This window comes from Lithobates pipiens, unplaced genomic scaffold, assembly GCF_037356315.1.
Source record: "Lithobates pipiens isolate NorthernLeopardFrog02 unplaced genomic scaffold, aLitPip1_a1.2 Scaffold_13, whole genome shotgun sequence".
Taxonomy (NCBI): domain Eukaryota; kingdom Metazoa; phylum Chordata; class Amphibia; order Anura; family Ranidae; genus Lithobates; species Lithobates pipiens.
In genome coordinates, this window is record NW_027507718.1 from 342399828 (window position 1) to 342425501 (window position 25674).

Below are 25674 nucleotides of genomic sequence, written 5' to 3' on the forward strand. Positions count from 1 at the left end.
AGTACCTTCTACCATCTTATTTGGTCATGTCTCATAATACAGGACTACTAGTCCCAAATTGTGAAATTCATACATGACGAGATGGGATTCCCCTTGACACTTTGCCCTAAGCAATGTTTTTAGGAGTGTTCCCAGACCCTGAATCAGATAAATTCTATATTACCTTTTTGCATGAATCGTTATTCACAGCCAGATTACTGATAGCAAGAAAGTGGTTGGGGGGAACCTTCCCCAATGCTCCAGGAATGGATCTCCGCCATTAATAACGTTCTACCCTACAAAAAAAGAGGTCTATGCCCATAGGGGTTGCCCGGGCAAATATGGGAAAATTTGGGATCCATGGCTGGACAATGCAGCCACATGAAACGATGCCCCCACGAACCCTCATGATACCTGACCTGTAAGTCAATATGCATTCTGCTTTTATGGCATAGCAGTCGGGCTGCCTCTGTATATGTACCCAGGTTCTATGCACATGTAATGTACTAAGAGAACAGTCTACGTCTTCTTGTATATGTTATTTTGATGTACCCTTATGTTACTCACTTGTATGTAAAAAAAAACAAAACAGGAAGAGCCGTTGATCGGCTTTTCCTCACTCGCATCTGACAGACAGGCTCTCATGATGGGGGGTGTCTGTGCTGATTGTTTATCAGTGCAGCCCCCCCTTGGATGCCCACACTGGACCACCAGGGAAGCCACCAGGCCCACCAGGGAAGCACATAACATGTGGTTGGCCAGGTACATCCCCAATGGCCATGCACGTGTGCAAATTAATGCCCAATCTATGACAATCAGTGGCCACAAATGGCCACTGCCACTGACTCGCACCATTATGGAACAAATTAATTCAGTGATGCCCAGCAATGCCATCCATCAGTGTCATCAGTGCTGCCCATCTGTGCCCATCCATGCCACCTATCAGTGCCACCCATAAGTACCCATCAGTGCCGCCTATTAGTGCCACCTATCAGTGCCCATCATCGGTGCCACCTTATAAGCACCACCTCATTAAAGTGGTTGTAAACCCTTACAACACACTTTGACCTACAGGTAAGCCTAGATTAAGGCTTAACTGTATGTCCAAGAAATATCTCCTAAACCTATACGGTTTAGGAGATATTTGCCCGAAGAAAGCTGCGGCGCACAGAGCGCGGCATCGTCAACAATGAAGATGCTGCGCGTGTCGGCTCCCGAGCGCATGCGCGGGAGTGACATCATCGCGGCTTCGCCGAATGACAGCGGCGGAGCTGCGAGACCCCACAGAGAAGATGGATGCGCCGGACTACTGGGGACAGCGGTGACATCGCTGGCTCCTGTGTCAGGTAAGTGACACATAATGGACTACTATGCGATGCATAGTAATCCATTATGCTTTGCCTTTGCAGGGAATGAAAGAGGAAGTAAACCCATCAGGGTTTACTTCCTCTTTAATGCCACCTCATCAGTGCCCATCAGTGCAGCCATATCAATGCCCGTCATTGAAGAAGAAAACTTACTTATTTACAAAAAAATTTAACAGAAACAAAAATACTTTTTTTTTTCAAAATTTCCAGTCTTTTTTTATTTGTTGCGGAAAAAATTAAAATCGCAGAGGTGATCAAATATCGCCAAAAGAAAGCTCTATTTGTGGGAACAAAATGATAAAAAAATTGGCTACAGTGTAGCATGACCGCGCAATTGTCATTCAAATTGCAACAGCGATGAATGCTGAAAATTAGCTTGGGCAGGAAGGTGTATACGTGCCTGGTATTGAAGTGGATAAGGTTCTATGTTTTTGTTCATGCCAGGTTCAAGTATAAATCCAGGAAAAAAAATTATTTTTTTAATCACTTCCCAGATAGAGTGCACAAGTGAAGTTGAACAACACAGAAACATGAGTTGGAGCTGCGGTTGCACCCAGAAACACATCTGCTTTCAGGGGATTAAATAGAACCGAGATTAGCATAAACTGAGAGGCTTGTCGGACTTTACAGCTGTTGTTTCATGGATCACATTAGTAGATCACTGATTGATTTTCCCCGTTGCCTGCTTTTCAAAGCATATCGCAACCCTTTGGTGCTGTAATATTGTAAGCCAGAGTAGTGATGCCATCCAGCTTTTTAAATAATATTTATTATCCATACTGTTCAATTATGCTTGAATAATCTATTATACCCAGTAAAAAAAATAAGTGATCTTGTTGTTACACAAGGGAGAGCCTATGTTTCATATGTTATTATGAATACTTCAAAGGCCCATAAAAACAAAGGAGAGCCCCAAAGTTAATAATTGCTATATTAATTAAAGTGAATTATTTAGCTATCCTGACTTGTACTTTCAAACTTGACAGGAGGAGAGAACTTTAACCTGTTCTTTTGTTTAATAACTGTATCTTCCTGTAATACATTATTCTACGTACTATACACAACAAATTTTGTTTTTTAGCAGACAAAATGATCAGATCAGACGAGTAGTATAGATGTAGGTTTGACAGATGCATTTATCAGTTTGTGCTATTTTGTGGATATAAACAAACACATTAACAGTACCCTGGGAAAAAAGGAAAGTTGTACAGTCTGTCAACAGAGCAATAGATCATACCTTTTAAAAGATGACTTGTACAGGTCTACAGTATATGGGATGTAATTTGTCAATGACAATACTGAAGGAATGAGCCAAATAAATTTTCTACCTAATTTGTCAAGTCATAATACTGTAATGAGATAGATCTGAGTCATGATGTCAGTCTTAGCTCTGGCACAGCAGGATTCAATTGTCTTTTTCTTTTCTTTTTTGCGCCATTTAACACACTTTTTACCAGATCATGCAGACAGACATTTCTTTTTTGTTTTTTCTATTTGATTAGGGAAGGGTTAGAAGTGTTCTTAGGCTTTTATTTGCTGTGTGTGTGCCTTGTGGGAATATTTTCATTCTTTCAGTTAGGTACAAAGTAGTAAATTTTTTGTTTTTGTTTTAGTACAATAGAATTTGTTAGGCTAGGATCACATATCTGTAAGAAACGCAGATGAAATTGCGTTAATTCCTGACATTCAGAAATATGCGCTGCACTTTAGCAAATGCACAAGGGTGCCATTAATAAATTTTTTAAACAGCGTTTGAAAAATGGTTGGGGACTTTTTCTGGGTGTAGGGCAGCCGATTTAAATGAATGGGCTGCCCCACACACAAACCACAGCCACATAGGTCTAAACCAAACCTTAGTAGATATGTCTTCCATCCAGGTCCCACCACTGGCATTTGGTAAACTAAATAAATATATTTATTATATAATAATATGAGTTCATTTTATAATTTCTCTTTTCTGCTTTATAATTTGAGTGCTGGATTTTGGGCATACAGTAGACAATTTGGAGGATTCTGTTCTGGCATTTTTAAATAATATTTTGAAGTTATTATCAGCGTGATAGTGCAGTTTTCAAGGTAAAAATAATTTTAACTCTGTGGATAACAAGTTAAAGCTTAGGCTGGCCAAACATTTTACAATTTCCTTTAGATTTACCCAAAACCATATAATATGAGGTCAAACCTAGACACTTTCAAGTTGTAGTCAATCAGGCAGGCCCTTGCACTACATAGTTGAAGGTAAATCTAAAGGAAATTAAATAAATTAAATAAATTAAAATGTATGGTCAGTTTAAGGATCAGAAATAGGATTGTTTTAAGGATTAGGTTAATAGTTAGGGACAGGGTGAGTTTTATGGGATAACAGATAGGTTTAGGTGTTAAGTGAAATTGAGGAACAGAATTGGGGGCTAGTAAATGTTTTAGGGCAGTGGTAATCAAGCCTGTCCTCAGTGCCCACTAACAGGCCAGGTTTTATGTAATACCTTGGGAGATGCAGACTAGAATACTCCAATCACTGTGAAGCAAACTATATCACCTGTGATGTATTTTAGTTATCTTGTAAACCTGGCCTGTTAGTGAGGCCTGAGGACAGGGTTGATGACCACTGCTTTAGGGGTTTGGATACGTTTTAATTTATTTAAAATTACAGGAGTTAGTTTGTATTAAACTTTGGGATTGAAACATTTCTTTCTGCCAAACACACCAAATTTCAGTGTCTACTTTATATTGCCAAAATATAATGCACTGGTAGTAGCTGTCTCCAATATAGATAAAATGTAGTAGACTCCAAACATGATCTAGAAATGCTCTTGGAGTACAAGGATACCTATAAACACATTTTATCATCCAAACCAATAAATTTCAATGCAGATTGGTGTTCTTGGCCATCTTAGCTGATCTAGCTTGGCTTCCTAGATTTACAAGCTTGATAAACTAGCAATCCATGGTATGAAAGTTCACATCAATCCCAATTGTTTTATTGCAGATTTCTAGTCCTAGGTCCATACATATATTTTTTTATACATACATGTTTTCCCTATTTCTCCCCCTCTTCATTTTTAGTTTTAATCAATTTATTTTCTTTTTTTTCCTGCCTGGAGTTTGCATGTTCTCCATGTGCCTGTGTGGGTTTGCTCTGGGTACTCCGGTTTCCTCAAACACTCCAAAGACATGCTGGTAGGTTAATTAGATCCTGTCTAAATTGTCCCTAGTATGTATGAATGTAAGTTAGGGACCTTAGATTGTAAGCTCCTTGAGGGTAGGGACTGATGTGAATGAACAATGTATATGTAAAGCACTGCGTAAATTTATGGCGCTATATAAGTAACTAAAATAAATAAATAAACAAATATAGTGGTACATAAAGTAAGTTATAGGAAGAAAAGTATAGGCAAGAATTGAAAATGTCAAATTAGTCTCTTATTACAAGGTGACACTATGGAGAATAGTTGGAGAGTGAACACATTATTAGGTGGTTGCCATATGCTTTTCTACCACAAAATGGAACTAATGAGTAGATTCCAAGGTTTTAAATAGGAATGTTAAGAATAAAATATTTTTTTCATTATTTATGTAAGAATCATCTACGAATTGCATTTCTCAAAATATGAGTTAAGAAAGTTACATAAAAACATTGGTTTGGGTATTAGTAGTATTGCTCAATCACACTAAGATTTGAGAGTATTTAAGATGCAGAAGAGACAGCGGAGGCCTCGCCTACTGATGATGCTGAGGATATGACGAAACGCGTAGGGTAGGAAACTTCCGTTATATCAGTCCGTTGTTTGGAGCGCAAGCCGGCTCCCATTCGCTTTGGAGCTTTTGAGAACATTGGCAGATTGTTCCGGGTGCCATGGGAGGCACTACAATTGGGAATTGCATATATATATTTTTTATCTGTTAATTTGAATAAAGGGTCTTGCGCTATGGTAGTTGTTCTGTACTTTTCTCCCTTCTATGAGACAAACATGAGTATATCGGTTCCTGGAGTATGGCTCTTATAGTCCAGTGGATCTGTGACACAAGGTGTACACTATCAGGGGTCAACTACTATTGGTGAGTTTGGTGGTCACGGGTGAAGACACAGTTGGAAGTGTTTGGAGGATACACATTAATGCACAAGTCACCTTATTTAAGAAGAAATTTCAGCAATTTCTGGATTGCACAAATAGTACTTTTATATTGGACTGCATTTTATGGATACAGGCATCTTCTTTATTTATGATAGGGTTTGTTTTGTATACATATGTAAAGGATCTCTTAGAATTTTTTGAAAGATTGTTTAATATTTTTAGGTCAAGCACAGCTTATACACATATACACTATATACATTTAAACTAATATTGTATTATTATAAGACTAAATTGAACTCAACTTTGTAGAGCCTTACAGATTACCAGTATGTTATTTTCATTCTAGTAAATCCCATGAGCAGCTAATTTGTGCTGATGAGACCCAGTTGACATTGAGGGTACGTGTGGTTACTCCTGAGGTATAAAGAGCACTTCTCATTAAGCAACTTTTTCTCCATTGAAAATAGAGTACCGCGTTCTGCTGTTAGAGAATAAAAAAAATAAAATAAAAATCGCACTGAGCCCAATAAGTTGCGCAGCAAACATACTATTGATACCATCCCTGTATGGAAAACTTTACACACAATCTTTCCAAATGTCTTCATTTTGGTTTCCCACAATTCTAAAACATATTAAAAGATGTTAAAACATAAAAAAAATTAAAAAAATGCAGGTGTTATGTAACTTGAGATTTGGCTTGTTGATATGTTTTCTTTTTTGAAATAGACGAACCATTCCGCTTGAGCACTCATCAGGATTCAATGCTACAAAACAAAATACATGATATATTTAGATTGATCTATTTTCAGGACACACTTGGCACATGTTTTAAAGAGAGCACTAAAAAGACCATGTCACAGACTCCAAAAATTGCAGGTAAAAGCACAGAAAAATCAACTATATAACAAATGCTTATTTGCAGCGGTTTTTCTTTTCCATTATTTATTTTTTATTGACCTGCAGTGTGCTCACTCCAGAAAGTGTAATTTCCCTAGCATAGTGCCCTCCCTCTCTAATCCCCTTCTGTTCTGGAAGTGTCTGATTAACTACCGTGTTGACCCAGCTACTCTGTTCCTTACATAACCTCTCTATAAAACCATTTTGTGTAGGGAGAGTAGTAAAAGGGAATATTGCAATTAGTGTCACTTGAGAGTCTGCTGGGGTGCTTACATCACATCCAAGATGGCAGAACCTAGCAACAGTCTCAGGGCTTATGGATGTTTATGCAAGTGAGATGCTTACAGGTAAAGGACATGCATAAAATACACTGTATTATCAAAAGTATTGGTACGCCTTTGCGCGCACACACATGAACATTAATGGCATCCCAGTCTTGGTCTGTAGGGTTCAATTATGAGTTGGCCCACCCTTTGCAGCTATAACAGCTTCAACTCTTCTAGGAATGCTCTACACAAGGTTTAGGAGTATGTGCGTTCCAATACTTTTGGCAATATAGTGCATGTTAAATGCATATATTTTCTTATGAGAAGATTGTTTTTGCAATAAAATTTTTGGCAACAGAGCCTCTTAAAGGGGTCATACTTACCTCCTCTGAGCAAGGGTTTTGCAAAGAGTGGCCCGATCCTCCTCTTCTGGGGTCTTGGCTCCTCCTATTCTCAAGTGCCCTGACGGAGAAGCGATTTCGCTGGGAGCACTCGTGCATGCACGCTCCCGTCTCCTGCTGCTGCGTCCATTGACACAGGCAGCAGGACCCAGCTCTACCCCACGGCTCCAGCATCAGCGGATTTTATTGACAGCAGCAGGAGCCATTGCTATAAATTTATCCAATGAGGACCCGAGACACCGGCTGGAGCTGGTGTGCTCATCCCCGTCACTGGAAAGACCGGGTTCAGGTAAGTAAAAGGGAGGCAGCTGCAGCACAGGAAGTTTTTCACCTTCATGCATAGAGGTGAAAAAAAATTGAGGGTTTACAACCCCTTTAAAGGGGTTGTAAAGGTTCGTGTTTTTTCACCTTAATGCATCCTATGCATTAAGGTGAAAAAACACCTGGCAGTCACCGGCCCCCTAGCCCCCCTGTTTTACTTATCTGAAGCTCTTCATTCAATTGGCGGGGACACGCTTTTTCTCTCTACGTGTTCCCGGCTCTTGATTGGATAGATTGATAGCAGCGCAGCCATTGGCTCCCACTGCTGTCAATCAAATCCAATGACGTGGGCGCTGGGCCGAGTCCTGCATTCAGCCTCTATGGACGCTGAATGCTGGACTCGGGAGCGTGCCCGCAAGGTAATCCCCCAGGAGAGCGCTTCTCCAAGAGGGTTATCTGATGCGGGGAGAAACTGCCAGAGCCGCTGGGGGACCCCAGAAGACGAGGATCGGGGCCACTCTGTGCAAAACGTGTGGAGTGTATGACATGTTTGTTATTTAAGAAAAATAAAAAAATACCCTTACAATCACTTTAAGCACTAAAAAAAGGTGGTTTATCATTTCATAGTTTATGAACCTTGAGAAACAAATAAACCAAAATAACCTCACACAAGCCTGTAAATGAGGGAGGTGGTGATGGATTCATATTATTACTATAGCTTCTGTTTAATAAAAGTATCTTTATTTCCTGTAGAAAAGAGTGTTCACTCAAGAATGCACTATGGATTCAAGTTTTATTAAAGATCTTTTTTATAACAGGGACCAAGGGACCACAAATATCTTGGGAGAGAAAGAATAACTGAAACTGTACTTAGAACATTATTGAAAACTAAACAAAAAATTATGTATAAATCAAGTGTTAGCTCTAAGTTGGTGATCAATTTGAATACCAGAATACAAAATGGCTAAACTCCAAACTGTACCTCTATCAGAGACCAATTCTCCATGTCCCTCGTACAGCCTTATTTGTCCCTCCTTTTGGTCTGATTTGTACATCCTTATACAAAATGTACTATTTTACTACCAAAAATGTTATACTACATTAAACTTTTTCTAACATCTACAGTATATTACTACTTTTGTTGGTGTTAAAAGCCAACATATAGGTCAAAAAAAGCACTGGTTTAGACATTTTCTACATATTAGATATTCTTTGTCCATATCCATTGCCCACCAGGCTGTTTTGCGGGGATGTGTCCTTTGCTGTGTGCTTAAAGATGTACCTCTTTATCATTTTGGAAATTTGGAAGGTATGGTCCACCCATTGTAAAAATAAAAATGTAGCTCTGGCTGCAATATTCATCCCCACTCTTGTCATGTCACCTTCAGATTCACCTGTTTCAACATCAGTCCTCCTATTTATTTTATTTATCACAGCTATTATTATAGCACTGTCAATACAGCATACTGTAGATTGAGATCAGTCCAGGGGCGGATCCGGGGGGGGGCAACAGGGCAATTGCCCCTCCCGAAATACTCTGACTGACATGATCTCTCAGATTCTCACAAGCTCTGCTGCGGCTGCCGCTGCCTCTGCCAAGTCTCTCTCACATCCATCAGCCGATCAGTGGCGCAGAGAGAGACTCGACTAGAATAGGAGGACGAACAGGTGGGTGGAGCCTCTTCCCTGCACTCATTTCTAACGCCTGGGCTGCCTGGTTTCTAGCAACGAGTGACGTCAGTGAGTCACGTCGGACTCGAGTCTCGCTCTCAGTGCCGACGTGACTCACTGTAACAGGAGCTGCTGGAGAACAGGGGAGAGAACAGTTGCAACTTGCAGTAGCACTGTTGCAGTTGCAACTTTAGAGTACAGACTGTGAGTGTGTGGTGTGAATATCAATCAGTTCCACTCTTCCAGTTCCAACCACCGCTAAAATCATGTCCAGCGTGTGACTGCAGAGCGCCAGCATTCTTCTTTCTCTGCCCCTGACTGTGCTGGCCCCACCCACCGCCCGCCCTCCCTGTGCAGGCAGCTGCGGGCAGCAGAGAGATTACATCATCTCTGGGACACAGCAAAAGACAATCCCCACATTAGCAGCAAGTGACAGTCTGCAACGTGTGGCAGGCGATGTGGCAAGTGACAGTCCGCAACGTGTGGCATGCGATGTGGCAAGTGACAGTCCGCAACGCGTGGCAGGCGATGTGGCAAGTGACCGTCTGCAACGTGTGGCAGGTGACAATCCGCATTTGGTGGCAGGCAACTGACAACCAGCAACGTGTGGCAAGTGAAATGACAAGTGACAATCCGCAACCAACATGTGACGTGGCAAGTGACAATCTGCATCTGGCGGCAGGCAAGTGACAACCAGCAACGTGTGACAGATGACGGGGCAAGTGACAATTCGCAACGTGTGGCAGGTGACGTGGTAAGTGACAATCCTCAACATGTGGAAAGTGACATGGCAAGTGACATTTCGCATCTGGTGGCAGGCGACGGTGGCAAGTGACACGCTCTGGGACACGCTCTGGGCTCCCACTGATTCTGCATTATGGTGAGCTGAACTATTTCATTTTATATAGCAATGTAATAATAAAATAATGCGCTTCAATCATCCTGACACCATAACAACCATGGTGCCGGGATGATTGAAGCACCAACACCAGCCATTTCCCTGATAAATTGCCCACCAAAAAAGTATTTTCTGGCAGTGCCCCTCCCGAGACTACACTCTAAATCCGCCCCTGGATCAGTCCCTGTCCTTGAGGATCTTACAATCTAAAGTCACTATCTCACAAACATACATGCACACACATATTAGAATGGGCTATTTTTTGCTAGCATGTACTGTATATATAGTATAGGACAGAGATAAGCTTTCCTCTTTTTCAAGTTTTGAATAAAAAATATTGAAGCACCTTCCAGAAGTTCTAACTAACACAAATTTGGGTTTGCATCAGAGGTGTCCTATCTAGTGGGTATAAATGACTGAAAATACAATATCAGCATTCTGCAGCATGATCCATTTGAATACTGTCAGGAAGTCTAAACTATTGATCAAGACAGCAATACCAACTATTTATTTAATCAATATAAGACAGTGCCTCCAGCCTTCCAGTGTGCCAACTTAATTAGCAATAAATAAATTAGTTAAACATAACACATGATGACTTAAGACTTAATTTCCTGAGTTTTTTTTAAGTCTACATGTAAACATTTTTAGCACAATAAAATTTTCAATGCAAGCAGGGGCGTTGCTAGGTCTGCAAAAGATGAGCTCTAGCCCCAGATAGCAGGGGCCATCAACCAATCAAAAATGTGACCAACCCCCTGCTGCCTGCGCCATGTAGTGTGCACTCTGTGTGCTATAGCTCCTCTGTCTCTGTTGTGCCCTTCCTCAGCTGTCTCTGTCATCACTCCCTGCATTACCACTCTCCACCAGTCTTTGTGTGCCCATCAGCTGTTGGTCTTCCCTCTCACCTTCCCCATCCCTTACTGGCAATGAGACCAGTGTCCTGACACCATATCAGTATTATTGCTTGCTTTTCTGTTTAGGATGTTATGCGGTGAGATGTTGGCAAACATGCTTCTTATGTTTATTGATCTCCTTCATTTCATGAATGAACACTGAAGAGCATAGTTCCATGTTCAGTTTAGACCACAGAAATTTCTCTAGAGAGGCACAATTGGTGTACATACTGTCACCAACGGGCTTATCAACTCCTGGTGATGCTAAATGAGTAAAAAAATTAATAAATTAAAAAGCATATAGCATAAAAACATCCATGTCAATACACAACCCCCTCCACCCACATACAGTACAGTACACTTTGGTGATGTTCACTGCTTTGCAAAAAGATACAAATTTAAAATGTACAAATATTTGTTATTTATTACCTCTGAAGTTTTATGCTTTCGATTTAGTAGGAATTTTGTAAGTTATGTTGTGTTTCTTTAAACTAATAATGAACTTAATTTATTTTTTATCTAAAAAATGGTTTTGATAAACATTGGTGCAACACCTTGGGGCTGATTTACTAAAACTGGCAAGTGCAAAATCTGGATGCACAGAAACCAATCAGCTTCCAGGTTTTCTTGTCAAAGCTTAATTGAACAAGCTGAAGTTAGAAGCTGATTGGCTACCATGTACAGCTGCACGAGATTTTGCACTCTCTGGTTTTAGTAAATCAACCCCATGAAATCAGCACCATCTTTTGTAGGAGAGGGCTTGCAGGGGTTTTACACTGAAAATTGTAAGGCAACCTCTTTGCGCCTAAAATAAAACAAATCTTAATGCCTAAGCACAATTTTGCAACTTTGACATGTGCTAGTAAAACTGTGCATTTCCTGACAACTACTTTGGGCATCCAGGTGGATTATACCTTGTTTTTTTCAAGACAATCTTGACTTTCATTTGGTGGTAAACGGTAATGGATATCTCCTGATTTGTTTTTTATTATCAAAGGAAAACTTGCCCAAAATAGTAAAAAAACACCAACGAACAACCCAAAATAAATGTTCTTGCTCTTGATGATTGCAGCAATACCACATATGTGCATGTTAGTTGTTTTTGTACTGGTAGTACAGCTCAGAAACAATAGTGCACATTTTGACATTTTGTTTTTTTTTAAATCCCACTGTAACTAAAACACACTGACCCTAATGCCGCATTCACACGATTTGCCCGTGTGTGGGCTTCGGCGGACTTTTTGTTCCCAAAAGTCTGGCGGACTTAGAAAGAAGTTTTGACTCGAAATTGTCCGCTGGACAATCTGCCCATCTGTCTGCTAGTCCGCCGGACTTTTGAAATGAACAGACTTGCCCACAAACAGAGAAAATTCTGTTCATTTTGAACGTGGCTCCAGGTAGACGGGACTAGCGAAGGAAGTCAATGTCTCTGCCTCCATCGGCGACATTGACACCTCGCTAGCCCCATCCCCTGGTATGGATTTAAAGGGAAACCCCTACGCCAAAAGAACGGCGCGGGATTCCCCCCAGAGTCCATAGCAGACCCTTATCCGAGCACGCAGCCCGGCCGGTCAGGAAAGGGTGTGGAAAGGGGGTGGGGACGAGTGCGGGTGCTTTGGGGAAGGGGGCCCCTCCATTTTTTTCAATGATTTTTTATGTATATTTGCCAGGATTCGGCAATACATTATAGCCGCAAGCAATTTTAAATGACATTTTTTGGAGGGGTTAAAAATGATAAAATAGTGGAAATTTACAAAATTTGTCTGAGGTGTAAAATGGAGATCAAGGCCTGGCAGAAGGGTTAAACATATCCCTCTCCTAGTTCAGATACAGATGGCTTTTTTCCCACCTTTCCACTCTCATACTAACCGATCTATACTTCTGTAATGTTGTCTTGGATGAGCACAGAGATTGTTCCAACACATAAATCAGATGTTTTTATTAGTAAATTGATTATACTGAAAATAACTGAGCTTCATCTGGCTGCAGATCTCCTTGGAAGATACTCGAAGCATTAAATCTCTGTAAGAGAATTGTCTATTGTGGAATGGCTACCTGCCTACTTATGATATATACTGTATCTTGTAACACTATATTATTTGTATCTTAGCTTTTCTGAATAAACGGTAAAAAAATATACCCTATGCATGACAAATACTGGAGACACCATGTTCTTATTGGCATTTCTGTCTGGTCCAGAGACAACAGCACAATGCTAATGGAAGGACGCTATACAGGATGCAATTGACTCTGCACCAGCCTGTGCTCCAGCAATCTTTATAAAATAATTGCTTAGCAACAGGGGTGCGCTCTAGATGGAAGGATTGATTCGGTCCTTAATGAATCCCAAGGAGGAGGCAGGAGGTTTGAAAAATTCTGGAAATACAATGAGGGTGCCAGCCTCTCTCGTTGCTGTTTTCCGAGACACAAAGCAAGGTCCTATATGATATCTGTATTTTTTAGGGTAACAGAAATATGGTTGCATTTCATTTTTAATGCAACAAATAATAGCCAAATGAATAAATAGAGATGTCAGGTCATAATTAAGACTCCTCCATGGTATTAGAAAAATCCAGTATCACCCTTACTGGTATTCTTGTTTCTATGCCTGCACCACACACCTGATTGGGAAAGAAAAAACACAGAGAAGGTCAAACGCCCCAACCTCACCTCTTCAGTGTTTGAACATAACCTACTTATGGTACTGAGCTAAATACTGGCTCTCATGGCAGAATCAAGCAAACAAGATTATCAGTAAATCTAGCCATAGACAAAAATTTATTTGACCATATATACTGTAAATAGAAATCAAATAGATTCCCACATCTAGTTAAACAGAGTGGATGGAGCAATCTCCCCTGTATTTAGACATCCACAGCACCTGATTGGATATAGTCAGTGATCAGCCAACAATATTCCTTACATTTTTCAGTCAAATTTTGTTGAGCTAGGTGGTCATGACAGCCAACTCAGACCTAGTTATAAATCCTTCAGGGTGGGTCCATGGCTGATTTTTGTACGTTGTGCCCAAAGGAAAAGTTAAGGTTTATCAACAGATCCAACAGTTCTTGTCTGGTGAGCAAACAGGATGTAACCTCATACAGCTGAGCAAGCTTTCTCCTGCAACTCGCAAGCAGGGTTCTGACATAAGGAAAAATAAATAAATATTTAAAATTTTTTGAAATTTGAACAGATTTTAGACCTAACAAGGTGGCAGAAATGTAAATTTACTCTATCATCCAGAGTTGTAAGAAACAGAGCTCTAATTCAGAGCTTATACTTTTTTTGTTTATGTTATGATTACCAGAAAAAAACTAAATTTTTTATATTTTTTGATTGATCAATCAAATTGAGTACAAGCAGCCTGCCAGATCTTACATACAATTATAGCCGCTAGCAATAATCATTGTGTTCTCCCAGCAGGGACGGCTTCCAAACCCCCCCCCCCCCATGTCTGTGTTGATCGGGGAATCTACCTGGGAAGAAATTCACTCTATCCATGTTCCGCCTTAAGCACAGTCAACTAATTGTTCAAAATGGAAACTTGGTCTGAGCTTTAAGGACTAATTTTAAGATGACAAAAGAGGAAAAAATCATTACATAGTTACATAGTTAGCAAGGTTGAATAAAAACACCAGTCCATCCTGAGTGTCTACAATTGTCCCTATCCCTGTACATTGTACACTGACATTGGTCCCTAACCTCAAGGAGCCCACAATCCAAGGTCCACATTCATATACTAGGGTAAATTTTGGACAGAAGCCAATTAAAATACCAGCATGTCTTTGGAGTGTGGGAGAAAACCAGAGCACCTGGAGGAAAGCCACACATGCACAGGGAGAACATGCAAACTCCAGGCAGGTAGTGTTGTGGTTGGGATTCGAACCAGCGACCCTTTTTACTTTTAAGCAAGAGTGCTAACCACTACACCACTGTGCTGCCCATGATTGATGGCTTAAAGTCAAAGTCTTAAAAAAGTTATTTTGGAATGTTCATTTCTGAACTCATAGCCAGATTGCCTTTGTTAACGTGATTTATTCCGATTTAAATCATATAAAAAATAGTAAAAACTCTAATTACCTGATAATGTTTTTTACAAACCCCAAAAGGTTCTCATCCTCATCTTAGACCATTTTTCTGGCTACTGGCATAAAAAGAGCAGCAAAATGACCCAAAGGGCAAAGACAAGCTAAAGTGTGTAGGCAATGACTGACAGCCTGGCTTTTACTCTTCTTTATTCCATGCAACAAAATGGTTATACCGAGAGACATCATTTGCAAGCTACATAACTTCACACAAAGACCTCATCATGCAAAAAATGCGTGGCAAGCCCTTTTTTGATTTTGATGGAGCACATTTATCCTTCTATCAGGATATCACAAGACGTACCCTCATGCAGCGCAGGGCGCTCTGTCCCCTACTGGCTGCTGTTCAGGAAGCAGGGCTGACATACCGCTGAGGTTTTCCCTTCTTTCTAAAGCTGACTAAAGATGGCAAACAGGTCACCCCACGCAACAAAGATGACCTCCAGCACGTATCTACTCTTGGGCTGGACTCTGTGGATTTCCTGGACTGGAGAGAAACTCCAGACATCCCTGCGATACAGCTTCCCCAACCATGGTTGCCTACTAAATGCAGAAATCGTAAAAGAGATCGGCAACATCCAGCCCTTGGTCCGTTGTCAGGCCTCTCCCCTTCCAGAGACTGACAGAGCAGGTTTTCATGGCCTCCACAGTTGAATCCGTGCTCCTTCGCCGTTGTCGTGGGGTGACCCTGCTTCCTTCCTAAAGCCCTACTTGATCTTAAATTGCTCTAATACTGCTGAGACTGTTCCAGATAGAGCCTATGGCTACCCATGGCACATGCAGCACCATTCCTGTTTTGTTATTTGACCTTCATTAGCAGTCTGCGGGAATTTAATCTAGATAAGATATCTTCCCCCCCCATCCAATCATGGCGTCTTGTTAGATGTGGTGAACTGAGGTGGGGCTCCCTAGCTTCTCCACCATGTTGGCACGCGTTCCCCACGTAGGCCTCCCCTTTTTGGGTAAAGATCACTATTGGACATCTGGGTCATGGTTTGGGGCCCCCCCTTGGGAGGGAGGGCCCCGAACCCGACCTACAGATGTTTTAGATTATTGTTATGGTTTCTGAAACATTAGCATATTTTTTTTGTTTTAACTGGTAATTCTATGTGTTTGTCCTTTTTTTCTCCTTTCCCCCCTTTTCTCCTTCTCCTTTCACCTCCTCTTCTCCCAGGAGCATCCCTCCACTTCATCGACCGCACCAAGCGAGCTGGCGCATTTGCAACCTACCCGTCCTCCAGATCTTCTATGGCTACTCTTAAGGTAATATCTTACAATGTTCGAAGCCTCTGTTCATCAGGCAAATGTAGCAAACTGTGGTGGGAACTAAAGAGGTCTGGGGCACAAGTGGTATTTTTTACAGGAAAACATTTTACTCCCCATTCAGTGCCTAAGCTGCCCACCCACCTATACAATCAATGGTTCCATAGCACTTCCCCGATCTCCAAATCCAGAGGTACAGCGGTTGCGTTTCATAAATCCTGCCCCTTCCAGCCCATGGGTAATAAGATAGATTCTCAGGGTCGCTATGTTTTTCTGAAAGGTACTATTGCAGGGAAATTGTATACGTTTGCCACAATCTATGCCCCTAATACCAACCAATTTACTTTCATAGATATACGGCTCTAGAGCTATTGGTGTAATTTAAAGAGGGTTTCCTAGTCCTTGGAGGTGACTCGCCCTATCTTGGAATGGGCTCACACATAAACAACAGATTTGTGCTGTGTATGTTCTGGACGCGCAGAACCTGTTGGCCGACTGCCTAAGCGGGGAATTCCTGTCAAAAACAAATGGTCTCTGAGCCATCAAGCATCTCCTCCTGACCAAAACTTGGCGAATGCCGGATATCGATATGGCAGTGACTCAGACGAATGCCAAGTGTCAGAGATTCCTGTTTGGGAGCAGCTTACCCAGCAGCCAAAGGAATAGACTGCCTTCTCCATGCTTGGAACTTCCAACTAGGATACATATTTCCTCCAACACCACTAATCGCCAGATTCCACTCCAGGCTCAGGAGGTCATCAGCCACAGTGATAGCAGTAATCGCTTTCTGGCCAAGGAGACCTTGGTTCACGACCTTGCTACAACTCTTGCTAGAAGATCCGTTGCCTCTTCCTGTGACTCAGGATCTACTTTACCAAGGCCAATTCCTTCATCCGGCCCCAGAGAAACTACACTTGATAGCATGGAGGTTGAAAGGAATAGGCTGCTAGAGCAAGGTTGCTCCCAGGAGGTAGTATCAATGCTACTTCAAGCTTGAAAGAGTACCACTAACACCACCTATGGGAGGATATGGGAAAGAGTTGCATTTATGGCACAGCGGAAAAATTGGAATCCACTATCCCCAGAGGCTCCGCAGATTTTAGAATTTCTCAAAACAGGCCTAGGTAAAGGACTAAGCTCAAGTACCCTCAAGGTACAAATTTAAGCCTTATCTGCGAAGGCAGGTTCCAGATGGGCATTACACCCTCTAGTGGTTAAGTTCACGAAAGCATGCTTAAAAATCAGGCCTCCAAGAAGGCCAACATTTCCAGAATGGGATCTCTCAATAGTGTTGAATGGACTGTCAAGTTCCCCTTTTCATCCAAACAATTCTATTTCATTTTGGAACCTAACACTAAAGCTAACCTTCCTTGTCGCCATGACCTTGACTAAATGAGTTTCAGAGATGCAAGCATTGACGATAACTGAACCCTACATGTTTTTTTATCCTGACAGAGTGGTGCTAAGACCTTCATACTGTTTTATTCCATAGTAGGCAACGACATTCCATTACAGACAAGACATCAGTCTCCCGACTTTTACCAATGATCAAGGTAAACCACATGCCTTGGATGTAAAATCTGCTATTAACTCGTATCTAGAGGCTACTGCCTCCTTTTGAAAGTCAGACACCCTCTTGGTGATTCGTCATGGGAACAGAAAAGGACAGATGGCAGCACCACGCACTACTGTATCGTGGCTAGTCAAGTCTATCAGGAAACTTTACACCATTCAACAGCTTCCAGTAACCTATGGCATTAAAGCTCATTCAACTAGGGCAGTGGCAACTTCATGGGCAGCGTATTGCAAGGTTTTCGCCGGAGATGATTTGCAGAGCAGCTACCTGGTCATCCAGACATACATTCATGTCCCACTATGGGTGGATTTTGCTCAATTAACAATGGAGTTCAAAAGAACCATTAATTGAGCCAATTCTTCAGTTACATGTTAAATAAATACTACCTTCTTTTTTTTTACACCCACCTGACTGGCGAGTTATTTCGAAGTGTGTGCTGCCATGATGCATCAGAAAAACTGAAAATTGTATACTCACCTTTCCAGTGGTGTAACTAGAACCTTCAGGGCCCTGGTGCAAGAAACCATGAAGGGGCCCCCTCTGACGCCCAGCTGGGGCCCTTCCCTCTGAGCCCAGTGGCAGAGACACCAAGGCCCAGTCGCCAGTGCGACATTTGTGACCCTGGTAGTTATGCCACTGGCGTCTTTTTTTATTTTTTTTATATATGTTTTTTTAATTGGGGGGCTTTGCTGAGATATCAGAGGTCTAAGCAGACCTCTGATCTTTCACCTTTGAGACTGAGAAAGGAGATTGAGAACACAGCCTCAGCTGCACAGAATAAATGTATAGAACTGCCCCTTCATTCGCAAACTGAAGCATAGTAAATACAGTTTACTATGTTTCAGTGTTGAATGGACTGAGTCCATGATTGGTATGGATCACTGACTCTCCATTTAGAAAAGGCTTCATCCTGACAGATATCCCACAGCAGCTGGCAGGGGAGGGGGTAACTCTGTGGAGCTGTGGGGATAAGTAGAGGGGCCAGTAGAGAGCACAGCTGGGCCAGAAAAAAGTACAAGTGGAGAGCACACAGGGGGGCAGCAGAAAGAAGCCGCATAGAAGGAGCGGTGGGGGCGGCTGCATATAGAGGAGCTGATCTTTTCATTCCCCCCCCCCCTTCTCTTCTCCCTCCCACAGGCTTTCAGCAGCTGCAGGAGGAAAATTGATAGATCAGTTTCTCTGTATCAGTGGTTCTCAATATTTTACCAGTTAAGCCACAACATATTGCCTCTTCACTGCCTGTCAAATGTCTCTGAAATGCGATCTGAGCCTGCATTGCTTTTCAGAGAAATTGTATTTTCTTGTTGGTATTATGAGCCTGCACTAAAAAAAAAAAAAATTTGGATCGTAAAGAAAAAGGGTGATAGGATTAAAAGTAATGTGTATTAGACATGTGCATTTGTTTTCGTCCGAATGCATTTTCGTCCGAATTTCAGGTATTTTCATTTTAGTTTTGACAAACGATAACGAAAGCGCAGGATCCGAAAAACTAAAGATCCAACATAAATAAATGCTATATTTTCGTTTTCATTGTTACAACAGTTCGATATAGAATAGGAGATTCAATGTGACTCTGACAATAACAATCTGTGTCTATAGAACCTGTGGTCGAATGTGCCTAACCTTACCTCTATTAGTCCAAGATTATATAGAGAAAAGATTCGACAGAGAGAAAAGATTCTGGAATTGGGTGGGGGAAGTAAAATAAAAATGATGATGATGAATGTTATTGGCTGATTGTAACCAGCAGTAAAATAGCTAGAACTAAGTACTAGACATGCAGAGTGATTGAATTTATCAATGACTTTCAATGAGTGTTCTCTGTATTACAGGAGCCAACAATTCATTATAGCCACGAGGGATTTTAGTGTTGAAAATATTTTTATTGAACATTTCAAGTAAAAAAAAAAACAACAAGACAGTAACCGACATGAGGCAAATACAAGCAGGAACAGTAACAGGACTACATTTGTGAATGGACGGCTAGCGACTATCAGCCACAGTCGGTCCCGTCGGAAAGTTTGGAAAACAAGGAAAACAGCCTGTTCCCGATCCACAAGGCCACAGTAGGGAAAGAATACTCATGGGTTACTACATGAGACAACGTGTAATTAGTATTACGAAGAAGACAGAGAGAGAGAGAGAGAAAAGAAAGGGAAGAGAGGAGCAAAAGAAAGAGGAACAGAGTGTTACAGGAAAAAATGGATATCAAGATGAGAGGAGAGGGAAAAAAGGGGGGGAAGGGGAAGGGATACGGGTAGGGGGGGGGGGGAAGGGTAGGAGAGAGCCCACAGCGCCCCTACGCATTCAATACTTGTTCCATTAAAGTGTCAGAGGAAGAGAAGCGGAGCCAGATCGACCATTGAGATATAAACTTGGAGTAAGTATCATTGTCCAGCGCCAACATCTCCTCCATTCTCATGGTGTCATTCATAATGGATACCCACCGTGACAATGGGGGGGTAGTCGTCGTCTTCCAATAAGCAGGTATCAGCTGCCTAGCAGAGGACATAAAAAAACGAAGCAATCTTTGTCTCTGCGATTTAATAGACCCGGGTAGTATGGAGAGTAATGCAATTTTCGGAGAGATAGGAACCGGAGTATCAGCTAGAAGATTATAACATTCAAAAACCTGTGTCCAGAAGGGGCGGATCCTCTCACAGTCCCACCAGACATGTAAATAGGTTCCGACTGAGGCTTCACAGCGCCAGCAGGTGGCTGGCGTAGACGGGAAGATTTTGTGTAAAGTAGCAGGGTCTCTGTACCATCTGGACAGCAGCTTATAGTTCTTCTCTTGAGAGTAGCAGGAGATGGTCGACTTGTGGGTGAAGTGGAAAGAGGTTTGCCACTCCGGCACAGAGATGTCTTCACCCAAATCCGCAGACCACAGCCTAGTATAAGGTGGGAGCTGATCATGCGCTAAAGTCTGTAGTAAGCTATATAAGGAGGATAGCAGGTGTTTGGGGGTTTCTGGGAGGGAGCACAATACCTCAAAGTTGGTAAGCTTGCGGTGTATTTGAGAGGAGGAGTGTAGGCGTTTGGTAAATGCGGACACCTGTAGGGCCGTGAGCCAATCTCCAGAGTCTGTCAGGGGGACCGGGGTCCCCTGAGAGGGATGTACAAATGTAAAAGCTTGCGGCCACTCCGTACGCCTAAAGGGTCCTAGGGAGGCTGCCCCTGTACTTTGTGGTAAAGCAGGGTGATCAAAGAGGGACGTCAGGGGGCCCGGATCAGAGGAAAGGGTGGTGTTTAGCCCTGTCTTATACCATAATTTCAGGGAGGCCAAGGTCAATGGGGATAGGGAGGTCATACTAGAGTAGTCCTGAGTGTATCCCCATAGAAGAGCTCGGAGATCCACAGGAGAAAGGTCCTGTTCAACGGCCACCGAGGCCTTGCAAGGAGGACGGGGGAACCACTCTATGATGCGAGTCATAAGAGCAGCCGTATGGTAAGTCTCAAAGTCAGGGAGGCCTGTTCCCCCCATAGTCTTCGGGAGTGTAAGCAGTTTAAATTTAACTCGGGGGAGGCCCCTGTTCCACATGAATCTGATGGCTAACGAACGCAGGGAGATGAAAAATGATTTGGGGACTTGGATGGGGATGGTTTGGAATAAATACAGGAGCTTGGGCAGGATGTCCATCTTTAGGATATTAATCTTTCCGAACCAGGGCAAGGGAGACCCCCCCCATTCCTCAAGGTCTTTCCGTATACGGTTAAGCAGGGGAATATAATTCAGGGAAAACAAGTTAGCTAGGTTGGAGGGTATAATAACCCCCAGATAAGAAATCCCCTTGGTCTGCCATTTAAATGAGAAATTGGATTTTAGAAGGGACAGTGTGGAGGGGGCGAGGGATATGTTAAGGGCTTCAGTCTTAGTAATGTTGATCTTGAAATTACTATGGGTACCAAAACGTTGAAATTCTCTGAGTAGGGATGGTAGGGAGGTGTGCGGATTCTGAAGGTACACGAGGAGGTCATCAGCATACAGGGAAAGTTTGTGATGCGCAGATGGAGTTTGGATACCTAGAATGGAGGGGTTTTGTCGTATGGCACAGGCCAAATGTTCAATAATAATGACAAAGAGGAGGGGGGACAGGGGGCAGCCCTGACGGGTACCGTTTGCAATGTCAAAGGGGGCTGATGTGGTACCGTTGACCAGGACCGTAGCCGAGGGTCGTGAATATAGGGACATAACTTTAGAGATGAAGGGAGCTCCGAGGCCAAGTTGTTGTAGAGACAGCTGTAGGAACCTCCAGCTGACCCTATCGAAGGCCTTTTCAGCGTCAAAGGATAAAAGGCAAGCTTTCAGGCCTTTACGTTGGATCAGGGAGATAAGATGTATCGTCTTGGAGGTGTTGTCCCTCGCTTCTCTGCCAGGGACAAAACCCACTTGATCGTTATGAATAATTTTAGGCAATAAAGGGGACAGACGGGTAGCCAGAACTTTCGCAAATAGCTTAATATCTATATTGAGCAGGGATATGGGTCGATAGCTGCTGCATTGGGATGGGTCTTTGCCCGGTTTAGGGATAATAGAGATGTTGGCAGATAAAGATTCCTTGGAGGGGAGGTGAAGACTGTCTACCGAATTAAAGGCCTTTGTCAGAAGGGGTGCAAGTTGTGGGGCAAATGTCTTGTAGAACCGGGGTGTAAAGCCGTCAGGACCCGGGCATTTGCCCACCTTAAGGGCTTTGAGGGCCTGCAGAAATTCAGAAGTAGTTAGGGGCTCATCTAGGGACGTAGCGTCTGCATCATCAATAGTGGGTAGAGCAGTTTCCATAATATAATCCCGTGTGGGGTCGGGAGAGGGGGGGGACCGGTCGGAGGGGTTTGCACGCGGGAGGTTATAAAGCTTTGAATAGTATTGCCGGAAGGATTCAGATATCCCGGAGGTGTTAAACGTTTTCCTAAGGTCCGATTGGACGATAAAGGGGATAGAATGTCGTGGGGGTCTAGGGTGAATAGTTCTGGCCAGATGTTTACCACATTTATTCGCCAGGGAGTAGAAGCGATTCCGTGCTTTATCCCTGGCAATCAGGGAGTGCGCGTCTAAAAGCTGGAGCAAGTCTCTGCGGGCGTTGGAAAGCTGGACAAAAACCGTAGGGTCCAGGTCTTTTTTATGAAGGGGTTCAAGGTCCGCTATGGTAGAAAGGAGTTTGCGTATGTCATGAGCGCGGGCCTTCTTAAGGCGGGAGCCGTGTTGTATGAGGGTACCCCGGATCACACATTTGAGTGTGTCCCACTGGTTCAAAGGGGAGGTTGTGTCTGCGGAGTGGTCACCTATGAAATTTTTAATGCCACGAGGGATTTTAAATGACTTTTTTTCCTGCAGAAATGACACTTTGTGCAGGGACAGTTCTAAGCATAGGAAACATGCGCCCCTTCACAGGCATACTATAGACACCCCCCAGGTATGAAATTTAAAGGAATATTACACTTTTATTTTTACACTTTAATTATTATTAAAATCACTGCTCCCAAAAAAAGTCAGTTTTTAAAACTTTTTTTTGCGTTGATACATGTCCCCTGGGGCAGGACCCGTGTCCCCAAACACTTTTTAGGACAGTAACTTGCATATTAGCCTTTAAAATTAGCACTTTAGATTTTGAACGTTGGGGTCCCATAGACTTTAATAGGGTTTTAAAGTTCGTACGAATTTGGGGTCCGTTCGATATGCTATATAGAGTTTAGCAGCTCTGTCGAATGTATAAAGACACCATAAGCCTTCAAAGACAGATTCGACCGTAATTCATGTGGATTTCCGGACGAATGCAATTTTTGAACGAAAAACTAAATAAATAAAAACGAAAATTCGGGAGTAACTAAATAAATTTATTTTTTGGACGAAAACGAAATTCTGAAACAAAATATTTCACTCTGCACATGTCTAATGTGTATAAATACACATGTACGCACCTACACATATACATACACATATGTACACACGCACACATATAAACATGCACACATGCGCACACACAAACATGCACATGCACACACACACATATAAAGATACACGTATGCACACAAGCATGCACACATGTGTACACATCAATGCACACACACATACATATATAAAACACACACATACATGCACACACAAACGCTCACAAACATGCACGCTCACACACATATAAACATATACACATGAACGCACACACACATATAAAAACACACACATACACATATAAACAAACATATATAGATAGCTTTCTTAAAAATTGGCAGCTGCAGCACTGTACCTTCACTCTCCATGCCAGGTACTACACTGTAGGGGAAGGCAGAGAGCATTATAGCACACAATGACCAGTGTCTCACCTTTGTAGAATTGACCTGATTTCTAGGGACAATGCAAGTTTTTAGACGACTTTCATTGAGATTTTTGCCTCTAGACATGCAATTTCCAACTATGACTACATTTTTAATAAAATCCTGTTTTGTACAAATGTTACATTCATTCAATACCATTGCCAGATATCATCTTGTCTAAGAACAAGTTTAGAAAGAAAAGATGTTGGAGGTATAGTGTAGTAAATGACACTTACCTCCGTGTTCCCTTTCCAGAGATTTATTGTACAAAGTGCAATTCCCTGTCAGCTGTGCTCCCCAATCCACTGCCCTTTACAGGCAGATAATTACATGTCAACTCCATAGATGTCTGTGGGGATTTCACTGATAGCTGGGTCATCACAAAGCAGCAGACAAGGTAGCACAAGTGCCACGAGCTGCTCTTTGAAGGTCTCTAGATTGGCAGCACTAAATTTCCAACACACAAACAATCCAGAGATCTCTTACTCCTGGACCTGCATTAAAAGTAATATTTTTACCTGCTTTAGACCAAGAAGATTTTACCCCCTTCCTGACCAGAGCACTTTTTTACACTTGTTGGCACTGCGTTGCTTTAACTGACAATTGCGCAGTCGTTTGACGCTGTACCCAAAACAAAATTTGCATCCTTTTTTCCCACAAATAGAGCATTCTTTTAGTGGTATTTGATCACCTCTGCGTTTTGTTTTTTTGCACTATAAACAAAAAAAAAGCAACAATTTTGAAAAAAGAAATCTATATTTTTGACTTTTGACTTTTTTGAAAAAAACTAAATTTCTTCATCAGTTTAGGCAAATATATATTCTTAGATATATTTTTTGTAAAAATAAAAAGAAAAAATCGCAATAAAGTGTATATTGATTTTTTTTGCGCAAAAGTTATAGTGTCTGCAAACTATGGGAAAGATTTATGGCATTTTTTTTTTTTACTAGTAATGACGGTGATCTGCTATTTTTAGCGGTACTGCGACATACAGACAAAGAATTACCGCTCTAAGGTAATGACCTCTCCCAAAACAGCTGTCTCCACAATCCCACAGGGTGCTGGCTCTGTTTGCAACAGGAACTGAAGTAGAAAAGATGTAGCTGGATAGCCGCACTCCAAATTATTCAACTTTATTTCAAAAATGTAATTAAAATCATAGCATCTAGGCTGGCAAACAGACTAACAGCGGCTGTGCAGTTAGTCTGTTTGCCAGCCTAGATGCTATGATTTTAATTACATTTTTGAAATAAAGTTGAATATTTTGGAGTGCGGCTATCCAGCTACATCTTTTTTACTGCGACATACAGAATCGAAGACTTTTGACACTTTTTTGGGGCCATTGTCATTTATACAGCGATCAGTGCTATAAAAATGCACTGATTACTGTGTAAATGTTACTGGCAGGGAAAGAGTTAAAACTAGGGGGCAAGCAAGGGGTTAAATGTATGTTTCGTCAGCATGTTCTAACTGTGTGGAGATTGGAGTGACTAGGAGAGGAGCCATATTGTTTTTCCTACTTAGTCATGCCCGCCTGCACGCCCTCTGGAGGCCAAAAACGTGTAGGATGTACCCATACAGGATTTTGCCCAGGAGAGCCATTGTGCCTCAGTATATCTGTGTGACACGGTCGGCAAGTGGTTAAAGAACAATATTTAAGCTTCACTTAAAGCGAAGCTCCACCCTAAAGTGGAACTTCCGCTCATCGGAACCCTCCCCCCCTCGGGTGCCA

At 42.1% G+C, this 25674-nt stretch overlaps 1 protein-coding gene across 5 annotated transcripts in view; it reads right to left on the reverse strand.

Moving 5' to 3' along the window:
* Positions 1-5534: 5534 nt before the first annotated feature.
* TMEM154 (transmembrane protein 154) overlaps positions 5535-25674 on the reverse strand; it is a 71574-nt gene continuing 51434 nt past the window's right edge. For 4 of the 5 annotated variants that reach the window (XM_077477046.1, XM_077477049.1, XM_077477047.1 and 1 more), the window contains one exon: positions 5535-6183. In XM_077477046.1, the coding sequence (XP_077333172.1) occupies positions 6062-6183 (122 nt within the window). In that variant the 3' untranslated portion in view covers positions 5535-6061. The remainder of the gene's footprint in view (positions 6184-25674) is intronic. The other variant, XM_077477048.1, reaches the window with a different exon arrangement.